At 43.3% G+C, this 11,441-nt stretch overlaps 1 protein-coding gene across 1 annotated transcript; it reads left to right on the forward strand.

Moving 5' to 3' along the window:
• The first annotated feature begins 1,057 nt into the window (after nucleotides 1–1,057).
• On the forward strand, nucleotides 1,058–9,973 carry LOC108024851 (allatostatin-A receptor). The gene is made up of 4 exons (XM_017094992.3): nucleotides 1,058–2,341; nucleotides 5,059–5,337; nucleotides 5,978–6,136; nucleotides 9,365–9,973. Exons 1-4 carry the CDS (start codon nucleotides 1,793–1,795, stop codon nucleotides 9,458–9,460), a joined length of 1,083 nt encoding a protein of 360 aa, XP_016950481.1. The 5' UTR covers nucleotides 1,058–1,792; the 3' UTR covers nucleotides 9,461–9,973.
• Nucleotides 9,974–11,441: the final 1,468 nt, after the last annotated feature.

Genomic DNA, 11,441 nt, shown 5'->3' on the forward strand with positions numbered 1-11,441 from the left:
ACAGGTGAGTATTGCGCTGGCAGCGGCAATAAAAAGCATGTAAATGAAGCTTTGGCCTAGGCCAAGACCCTGAGCTCGGCTACCTGCCGGCTGCGGTTATATAATGTTGTGACAAGTCCTCCCCGGCGACCAAAAGGTGTTAACCCAGTGGATCTGATCTCTGGCGTACACGGATCGAAAACGGTTCGCTGAAGAGCAAGGATTGGCAGGGGAAATAGTTAATTCGATCATTAAATATTTAGAATTCTTATTTTTCAACCTGTTGTTGAGTCATGTTATATATTTTATATTATTACATATATTATATTATTACATAATCAACATAAAAAAACATTAAGTCATACAACTATGACTTTTTTGGTGTGTTCATCGCATGTCGGGCTGCTCTTGCTAACAACAAGCTAAGCAATATAATAAAAACATTATCATACAGTTTAATTTTTCCCAGTGTAAGTCTGAGGGGCGTGAGCATGGACGCGTGCTGCCTTTTTGTTGTTTTTTTTTTATTTAATGCCCCCTCTGCCGGCAGTTAATCAGAGAAATTAAGCAAAGTACTAAGCGCGGCAGAGCTTGGAACGCCAGCTGTGCAGACGAGACGCAGGACTAGCGGCGGCACGAGGCTGACGACATCCAGCCAGGACATCCAGCTGTGCAGGACAATGGAAGCCAGCGGGACCAAGAGCCAAGGCAGACCCAGACCCAGACCCAGAACAAGTAGTGATTGCCCCAACAATTGCTGGGGCATTGGGTAGCCCATTCAACTGGGCCACCAGTTGGAGCAGCAAGAGCAAACATTCCAGTCAGCTGATGGGGAAAGGAGGAGTGGCTGCCGGGGGAGGAGGTGATGGAGCAGCTGGCGAAGGAGGAGGAGGAGGAGGTAACCCCGCTCACACGCACAAAATCCAACGCCGCTGGTTGTTTCTATTGTTGCCATTATTCTCGCTGGGATGGCTGGCGTCGCTGCCGGCGTTTAGCCACCGCCGCCGCTGCCATCGCCGCCGAGGCATCGACGTGCTCCTCAACAAGCCCAGCCAGCAATCAGTTGGGCGCTGGATACGAACGCGTGCAGTGTGGACTTTCAAATTGGCCAAAAACGCTAGAATCGAGAAAAATATACACAGTTCCCTGGCGAAACAAACGCTTATTTTTTCGGCTATAGCTGCGGTTATATGGCCACAAAATTTATGCCATTCCGTTTGTCAATAAAAAATAACCAAACAAAAAACCCAGAAACCGAGAAACGCAAACAGAAACCGAAACGAAGTGAACGGAGGAGCGTAAAGAAAGACATCATATTGAATTTATGGTGTAGGTGCAGCAACGAGGTCCTTGCGAGGATGGAATATCCTGGTCTGCTCCTTGTCGTAAGGGTGTGACACGGCACAGTTTGGCTGCGTCGGCGCCGATTTGGACGTGTCCTTCGGACCTTTGAACTCTGCTCCCCCGGATGTCCTTTTATTGTTGTCTTACCTGGCTACCCTACTACAATTACCCTTATCGTGCCAAAGGACCAAATTGCTTTTGCCACCCAACAATTCCGGTTCGCTTCGGTTCCACACGGCGTATGCATTACGGGTTTTCGACGGTTTCGCCAGCGCCCTCGTATTGCTCATGATAATTGAATTTTTGTGGCGGCTGCCTGGTGGAAATCTCCTAATTGGAAATTTGTTATTCGAGTTCAATGAACTGTGAACGGGTAAAAATAAATATCCCCAAATTGTTGGAAAATTGAAAATGTCCCTGACAATCAAGTGAAGTAACCAATAAAGTGATCTAAGTACAAGGAACAAAGATGGATACCATGGACAATGCTACTTTGCTGGGGAAGATTAGCCTAAATGCTTCCAGAAACGATGAGAATATTACCTCTTTCTTCACGGATGAAGAGTGGCTGGCCATTAATGGCACTTTGCCCTGGATAGTGGCGTTCTTCTTCGGGGCCATTGCCATTACGGGCTTCTTCGGGAACCTGCTGGTCATCCTGGTGGTGGTGTTCAACAAGAACATGCGCTCCACCACCAACCTGATGATCGTGAACCTGGCCGCCGCCGACCTGATGTTCGTGGTCCTCTGCATTCCCTTCACGGCCACCGACTATATGGTGTACTACTGGCCATATGGCCGGTTCTGGTGCCGCAGTGTCCAGTACTTGATAGTGGTGACTGCCTTCGCCTCCATCTACACGCTGGTGCTGATGTCCATCGATCGCTTCCTGGCCGTGGTGCATCCCATCCGCTCGCGGATGATGAGGACGGAGAACATCACCCTGATTGCCATCGTGACCCTGTGGATCGTGGTGCTGGTCGTCTCCATGCCGGTCTTCTTCACACACGATGTGATGGTAAGTGGGAGTCGGTTTTGCTGGCTGCTGTTGTGGGAGGAGGTTGGGTGGGAGGCCTGCTGTGCCTTAATCTGCTGCGAAGAACACGGAGCAGGCAAATTTATTGCTTTCCATCATCGTCACCTCGTTAGATTCCTCGCGCTGCACGTCAATGCCTGGCCGCCTCTTGGTTATAGATAGATACAGATTTAAATGGCTCGTAATACAGAAGGTGGAAGATCCAAGACTGATCCTGCCTGATACAAATCATTTGCTTTTACTATATGCCCCCTATTAAAGTTTCCCCCTTTCATCTTGTTTTCTCTGCCTGTGTGTTTATATTAAAAATTTTGCAGCAGCGGCGCCCGATTTGTTTTTGTTACTAATTTGCTATTTTGAATTCATAAATTTTTAATTATAGACCAGATAGCCAGCGAGAAACACTTGCCAACTGGCGGTGTCTTTATCCGCCCCCTCGGATTTTCCTTTTTCCCAGCTCCATGCACATTTGCTTTTTCAATTTCAACTGTTGATTCAAAAAGCACGTAAATCATGGGCAGTCGTAAGTCGTAACAAGTGGTCATTATGGAAACTTTGCACTTGCGAACTTCGGGCGCACACTGCGTATGATAAATGTGCTCGCGGGTGGCGACCTTGAAGAGCTCCTTCTGGACTTTGAGCTCTTATGATCGATGCGAAAAGTGCGAAAAGTGCGAGAAGCGATTTAATTGCGGAATAATAGGCAGAGATATGCATTGTTTGTATAAGGTCAGAAAATCAGCGGGCGATATTGAATATAAAGGGGTTTTCAAGTTGGTGGGTAAAACAAAGGCTAGGAAATTTACATTGGTCTTAATTGGGCATTTCAGTAGTTTTTTTTTGTGTCTATACAGTTTATTAAATATTATTTTAGACCAAAGAAAATGGTAATATTTTTTTAACAGTATAAATTGTTTGTAAAACAGGAAGACATATTAAAAAAAATGTATAAAATATAGTCATACTTTCTTAGCTCTTATATATTTTTATAGCTTTTATTTTTCATTGAATAATATAAAATAGGTATTTAAGAAAGGGGTTTAATGTTGATATGGGTGACATTATTGGACTTACAAAATAAACACTTTAATTATATATTTTGCATTACACTAAATATCATATTTCACCATTATACATATCAACTACGAACAATTACGGCCCGTAAAAGGGTTATTTTCCTGTTGACGTCACCGATTTTCCCTGGGGCATTTTCCCACAGATTTTCCACCGCCAAAGCAGCGAATGCCGCATGGCACACGACCAACTTTTTATGTGTGCCACAGACTGTTCTCTTTTCCTCTGCCGAAAGCAAAAGAGTCGCGGTTAATTAAACGAATCATCCCATCGATGAGCTACTTTATCTGTGAGATGCCGATGGCCCACAGTTGCGCCGGCTGTTGTTATTGTAACCTAATATTTTATTAAACGGCATTTCACGCTTCGTTATATACTTTTTTCACTCCCATTCGGTTTTGTTAGCCCTGTTTACGTTGGGGAAAATTTGCGGGAGGAGGAGGAGGAGACACAGGGTTCCAATGGGTCGCATTATTGTTTGTTTATGTGTTTGCTTTGCTTTGTCTAAGGATTAAGCTGGAAAAATACAGGCCAAATTGAATGCTCATATGTGTGCTTTGCTTTGTTATCTGGCCGTGCGTATGCAAATACAAAGGAGCAGGCGATAAAAAGGCATAATTAAGTCATGTTTGATCAACATGTTAATTAACAGTTTGCTATTAATTATTTCCATATTACACTTCGCCCAGCCGCATTGCACATGTACCGCGAATGAGGGCCCCCTCTCTCTCCCCCCGTGAGCGTGTGCCATTATCTTTTTATTAGAAATCGATAGGTAATAATCATAAAGGCTCACATATGTCCGACTGCGTAACTAGATATGCGATCTCCAAATTCCAGGTCATGGCATTGATTGACAGCTGTTTGATTGTGCTTTTCTCTCGCAACCAAACGAGACGAGGGAAAGGCCTTAATGGCTTGTCAAGTCTATTAAGTCTCTGGGCTTGCCATCCTCTTCGGATGGCGGAAAACAAGCGAACCAAATTAACCCATAAATCAGCGGAGGGTCTACTCCACTGGCCTTGGCCACTTGACGCTGCACAGATTCCGATTGTCGAACTTTACACTCAATCCTCTCGTTCAGTGTAACGAAAACAAGGGCAGCGTAATAAACAAACATTTTTGTAAGCATTCTGCCCGCGTATTAACGGCAAAGATTTTTTAAATACGATTTTCCACACGCATTAATCGATGGCCAGGGCGCGGTAAAGAGGCGCAGATTGTAAACAAAATGTAAACAAAAGGCTGCAAATATTTTTACGATAGGCCAGCCAGTTTATGACCCTCCTAAGCGTCAGCACACCAGTCTCGTCTAGCCCAAACCCGAAATATACACCCCCATCCCCATCCCCATGCCAAATCCAAAACTCCGGCAGAACAATTTGTCAGCCGAGTGTCAGCGACAGAGGAACAAAGTGAGATTGCGAGTTAGTTGTCGACGGACCGAACTATTCGTATGACAGTTTAGTTTTATTTACGATGTCTGGCTTTTGGCTGTTGGCCGTTGGCCGTTTGACGTTGCTCGGCTGCCATGCAACTGTCACCGGCAACATGACGTATGCGCACTGTTCGATTCCCCCTCTGATTTCTACCGCTTCAATGCTCTCTACCATTGATTTCCGCAGGAGGACACCGATGCCAAGAAGAACATCACCTACGGCATGTGCACGTTCGCCACGAACGACTTCCTGGGCCCGAAGACCTACCAGGTCACCTTCTTCGTCAGCTCGTACTTGCTGCCCCTGATGATCATCAGCGGGCTGTACATGCGGATGATCATGCGGCTGTGGCACCAGGGAACCGGGGTCCGCATGTCCAAGGAGTCGCAGCGTGGTCGCAAGCGGGTCACCCGCCTCGTCGTCGTCGTGGTCATCGCCTTCGCCTCGCTCTGGCTGCCCGTGCAGGTGAGTCTAGGGATTAGGGGTCATATAAGATCATAATAGAAATCATAGAGGTATATACTTGTTTTTGGCCAGCAGTGGTTATTAGGAACATTTTTTCTTTGATTAAATATTTAAAATAAGACTAATAAACTGTTTTGAAACTAAAATACCATAAATCTATCAAAAAATGTTTTTGTAAAATTTTACTGTATTAAAATAAACATTTCTTTTTTTTTTAGAAACATTCTATATCTCTATAATATTTTTGTTTATTTTTAAAAACTTATTTCGCAGAAATCTTTTCTGCATTACACATTAAATCTGTGTTGCCTTCAAAAAGTATTTTTCCAAAATTGTTTAACTACATTTTGCTAGTCATCATTCGACTTCGGAATATATATACAATGATTTATTAAAAAATCATTATTTGTTTGACTATAAAGTTAGGAAAACCATTTATGTTAAATGAAATTTAGCTTAGAAACGAATGTTTATTATGTTATTATAATTTTTTATCCCTTTAGACTGATGCGAAGTCATAGTTCATTGCTTATTTTCTAAATAATTTAAGACCCTAACAACATTAATCTTTACTTTATGTATGGTATACTTTGTTACCTTTATAAATATTCCCAAATATTATATGGCCCATTTTCCACAGCTCATCCTGCTGTTCAAGACTCTGGGAGTCATCGAGACGAACACCCTCACCAAACTCATCATCCAGGTCACCGCCCAGACACTGGCCTACAGCAGCTCCTGCATCAATCCGCTCCTGTACGCCTTCCTCTCCGAGAATTTCCGGAAGGCCTTCTACAAGGTGAGTGGCTGGGGGCCAAGTATGCGGATGAAGGGTCCTCCAACGGGCGACAGCTGAGTGCTGGGTCAATATATCGATGATTCGACTGCCGGTGGATATGCCTACTTTCAGAGCCATTGTTTTCGCCTGCATTTCGTTTGGTTGCCAACTTTTATTTGTCATAATTTTCAAGTGAGCCATCACATTGATTTATTGACTGACAAACAAGAAAAGCGATTGCCCCATATGTGATGTGATTTCATAAGCATTCCCCGTCCATTCCTAATGAGATTTTAAACGAGCCCATGTTTTGATTTCGAATCAAAAGCCAAAAATTCAAAATGCAATTAAATAATTTACCATAATATTGGGGCAGAAGAAAAGCAAAGAGAATTCATCTCGCAGAGAATTCTGCGCGTGTTTGCCCATAACATTTTCGATGGGCAACGCTTTTAATGAGTTAAGTGCGAAAAACGCGCATACGCCGAAGCATCAAAATTTATATTTACGATATAAATACAAAGAATTTACAGAATAATCTCAGCCGAGCCGCGTCAAATGGGATCATCATCATGGACCGACCGTCCATCTTCATTTCTCTATTTATAAGGCCGGCAAAGCAGGGCAAAACAATCCGACGTTTCGCAGCTGCTGGGCATTTACACAAAAGAGCACTCTTTCCCCCCGTTTTTATATAAGAAATATTTTCCATTATTGGTTGGATATGCCATGTGTGTGTGTGGGGAAATCTTTTGTCTTGTCAATTTAATGAAGTGCATCGGAGTAGTTTACGAGGCGGCAAGCCATTCGCATGCATTCCACAATTTTCCATGAAATTGCACAGTAATTGGGCCTTAAAGTGCAAACGATGCCGTTTCGGCGGGGGGCTTCGTCTATTTAAAGATGGGCCCAAATTAGCAACGCACTGAGACAATGGGAAATTACAGGCCTTACATTCTTTTCGGCTCGGTCTTTTTATAGCTTTCCACAGCTTTCCCCGGCTTTCCCCCAGCTTTCCCCCGCTGTAAATTCATTGACATCCGTTGACGTTCCGCCCCCCAAGTAAAAAACCAGAGAAAAAAGTGAAAACAGACGGCTGACAGGCTGCCCGCAGTTTTTGGAGTCGCGGCCGGCGAGGCTCATTCCAATTCAACTCACTTTCGGGACGCATTAATTCGTTTGGTCAGCGGCCATTTGCATAAATACAAAAACCTTGCGGGTGGGCAAATCACTGGACAGCCACGCCCACCGCCCCCCGAGAGGGGGTGGCGTTTTCCATTTACTTACTTTTAATTACTTTGGGGACAAACAGACACAAACTCGGGGCTCAAGAAGAACACAGCGGTACTCATCGATCGGCTAGCCCTACTTTCACCGCAGAGCGAAACATTTCCTTTCAATCATTTTGCGGCTTAATTTTAATATTTTAATTTGTTTTCCCGCTGCGGTGCGTGTTTTCCCGCCAAGGCTTTTGGCACTTTGCATATAAATTGTGTTCCTGCTGCTGGACTCGCGATGCCGATGCTGGCCTGGTTTGCCTTTCGCTAATTGATGTGTTTGTCAAGTCATTAAATTAGATTAATTACGTTAATTAAATTGCTCAGCCGCTGTTTGTATTGCCGGTTTTTTGCTATTGTTTTGCGCCACGAGCGTGTTCGGAATGCTATTTTTTGTTAATACCCGGAAGCGGATAGGAATTCCACGCGGTCGGGCATATGTCAATCTGATTAATTGGCCCTGTGACGGGCCCTTCCATTGGACGGGTATTTATTCATGAGCCAAACTGTTCGATTTCTCCCCTGCTTTCTCCCCTTTTCACCGCCTGCCCAATGACCAAAAACAATAGAGCCTGCAGTCCAAGAGGCTTGAAAGGTGGACAACGACGAACCAGGATGTGAGTTCTGAGAAAACTACCTATTAAACATAACTGTAAGGCGGAGTAAATATTGGTTTTGTATTTTTCCACTGAAATATTCTATTCAAATCAAACATTTTCTATTAAAAAAAACTTACTAAGCCAATATTTTTCATACTGAATCTATGTATTTTCTTATCCAATTTTAGAACATTTTATTTTTTGAAGACAATTTTAGCAATGTTACTTTTATTGGTATTTGAAATTAATATAAAATTCTAAAGTTTAAATTTTATTTTAATATATTTTTTCACTATTCATTTTTGTAAAGCAGTTTAGTATTCAGAATTATTTGGGTGCTGTTTTAATGTAGAATTTATTAAACATACTATACATTTATTTTAAACTGTTACATTTGTTTTACAAATTTAGTACCTTTTAAAAGCTTGCGACTTAATTCTTGGCTGAACTCTTTATTAAAATGTTTGCTCAGTTTTTTCCCATCCATATTTGGATTAAACGTAAATGTAAGCAAATCAAATATTACTTGAAAAATGTATTGTTTATTTGCTGAATTTGTGCATGTTTTTTCTAGACTCTAGAGCAGTTTATGGATGATAAAAACCACTGTTTTTATACGGGCACTTTTTAGTAGTACCTGATGTATTTGCATTTGTGTTATGGGTAAATACGTGGCAAATTTGCAGTTAAATGCCTGCTTTAAAAGCATTTCGCTGTTGTCCATTTGGCGTAATCGAATAATGAGCAGGGGGCATGGACAATGCGAAGTGCACAGCGCACCTAGGAAGCCAAGGACCTCAACTGCCGGCGGTTCAAAGGCCCTAATTCATTTCCCCAGAGCTTTCCCGGCTTTCCCAGCTGCTCTATTGTTGTTCCTGTTGTTGCTGTTGCTCCTGTGACGAGGCACTAATCAACAATTTCAGGCAGTTCAATCAAAGCGCAAATTCATAAATCATTTATATGCAAACTCCTCGCACTCCTCACTCAATCGGTGGGGATTCCTGCGGACGTCCCAGTTCCCAGCTTGGTTGCCTGGCAACTGGGCTGCCTGTCTGCCGGCATTTCAACACCTCAAACCACTTTAATAATTGAATATTGAATCAAATCTAATCATTCAAATGCAAAGCGACGGCAACAATCGCAGCCAGAGGCCTTGACAAGGGAATAGCCTTCGCCCCATGGCCAGAAGGGGGGTTTGGAAAGCCCCATTACCAGTGACTGTGCATCAAAACAGATCATTAATCAAATATTTTGGCCAAAACAGCGAATGGCCTTCACCGGGCCGTCAGTACTTTATGTGTATTTTCATTTAAGCATTAAATCTGGACAATTTTCCATCATTTTTCTCAGTCCCTCGCCTTTTGTTCCCGCAGGCCATTAACTGCTCGTCGCGATATCAGAACTACACATCTGATTTGCCGCCGCCGCGCAAGACGTCCTGTGCCAGGACCTCCACCACAGGACTCTAGGGATAATTTCCTCAAGGAAGGAGCACCCATATGATTAACCGACAGGCAGACCATTTGGCAAGGCCTCCAACTCGAGCGAATCTCCGAGGGCAGGACGAAAGTCCTTTACAGGGAACCACAGGACCAAAGGACCAAAAGAACTGCAAGCGATCACTGCAACAAAGTGATGCCCTTCGAATGGCTAGATTTAAGTGTATAGAAAGTAACTTGTATATAGAAAGTAGATTTATAACCTAGCCTTAGCTGATTGTCTATTAATATTGTATAACATAAGGCAAGCACTTTATAAAGTTTTTGCATCGCCTAGAAAATATAGGTGCTTATTGGAAATAAGTTCACAGTTGCTGTAAAACCATAATATTTTCACTGTTAGTGCACTTTTAAAAAGTATTATTACCTGTTTCGTGGGCAAAGCTGGTCGGAACAAGCTACCCTTGGTGTAAGCCACATTGTTGACCATGTTACCGCGGCTTGTTATTTGTGTAAACCATTAAAGAATCAACGAACACCAGAGCAGCACACCACCACGCGTATTTGATTTGTTCTGAGTGGAGTTAACAAAACAGTCAGTTGTCAGCCGGCGGCTCAGGGGCAAGTTGGCCAAACTATTGCCACAACCATAAATGTATGCAAATTCGGCTGGCGGCGCTTAAATGGGCATTTAGTGGGGCGCGAAACATGAAATCGAAATACTTGTCGAATTTTCGCGATGCCATCTACAGATGGAAAATGGCTGGCTGCCTTTTGTGCATTGGGAAAATCACTCACATTCATTTGTTACCAAATTTACTCTTGGCCTTGACTCACCGGAAACGGATTTTAACCTTCAAGATCTTGAATCTTTAAGTCAAAAACTGGCTAGATGTGAAATAAAAAACATTGAAATTCAGTAAAACATTTTAATTCATATCATCCTAATATTTCCAAATTATAGCTATATCTTTTGCATAATCTTTCGCTTTCTGGAAGGATATACCTTGTTAGACTCGTAATAAAATCCTTATTTTATTTGCACTTAAAGCGAAAAATGTTGTTCACAATTACAAAATTAAAAGTTTGATACATTTTAAATTTCTTATCCCTTTGATCCCTTAATAAAATACCTAATAAAGGGACAAATAATAACCCAAAAATGAGTGACTACTGAAATACAATCTTCCATTTTGGAACCAAAAAAAGGATAAGTATGTAGCTCCTAGCTTGTAAGCTGCTGTGAATAGTTTCCCTGGCTCGTTTCGATTTCCACCCAAGGGTTCTTTCAGCAAACCACTGATGATTGGGGATGGCTGCCCCTTAACCCTCGATAAGCTGCGAACGCCCCCGGCTGACGTCACTAAATGACATGAGTGGCACTCCGCGTAGAGGTCCTGCGAGCTCCTGACTTTGGCAGCTTAAGATGCTGATTGCATTTCGCTCTCCGCCGGCGACTGACCGGAATTAATTATGCGGTGTCCATCTTGCGGAGCCAGAGGTGGATACGTCTATGTACCCATGTACACCCGTGGAACCAGGCCAGGCAGGCGTAGGAGCATTGGCTCCGGTTTTCCGCACTGCCGGGCCCCCGCACTTTTGCATAATTTATTCAATTTTAATAAGCGGCCCCGCCTAGCGTTGAGGCGTTGCTTTTTACACCAGGTAATGGCGGAGGCAGGGGCACAGGTAACGTAATTAATGCGTATCAGTCGCTGACAGGTTCCTCTTCGGCGCGTTGCCAATGTAATCAAAATTTCAAATGAGCTCCGAGGAGCCAGGGCCCAGGTGCAGGTGGTGTCTTTGCAAATGAGGCGGGAAAATCAATGGATCGATTCGAGAGCTCGCAGCTGGGAGAAGAGCCCCGGGAAGTCGGCAAAGAAAAGCCAGGCAACTAAGTATTGGCGCCATAAAAGTGAACGCCTCGCTGGCCAAACTTTTGTTTGCCTTTCTTTTGCTGCACTCGAGAAAACAAACATAACATGGGTTTGCCAATAAAGAAAAGAGTTGA

Source organism: Drosophila biarmipes, chromosome 3R (genome assembly GCF_025231255.1).
Source record: "Drosophila biarmipes strain raj3 chromosome 3R, RU_DBia_V1.1, whole genome shotgun sequence".
Classification (NCBI taxonomy): domain Eukaryota; kingdom Metazoa; phylum Arthropoda; class Insecta; order Diptera; family Drosophilidae; genus Drosophila; species Drosophila biarmipes.

Coding starts and splice junctions, on each gene's coding strand:
- LOC108024851 (XM_017094992.3), top strand. CDS start 1,793: ATGGATACCATGGACAATGCTACTTTGCTGGGGAAGATTAGCCTAAAT. Junction 2,342..5,058: donor TCTTCACACACGATGTGATG/GTAAGTGGGAGT, acceptor TGATTTCCGCAG/GAGGACACCGATGCCAAGAA. Junction 6,137..9,364: donor TCCGGAAGGCCTTCTACAAG/GTGAGTGGCTGG, acceptor TTGTTCCCGCAG/GCCATTAACTGCTCGTCGCG.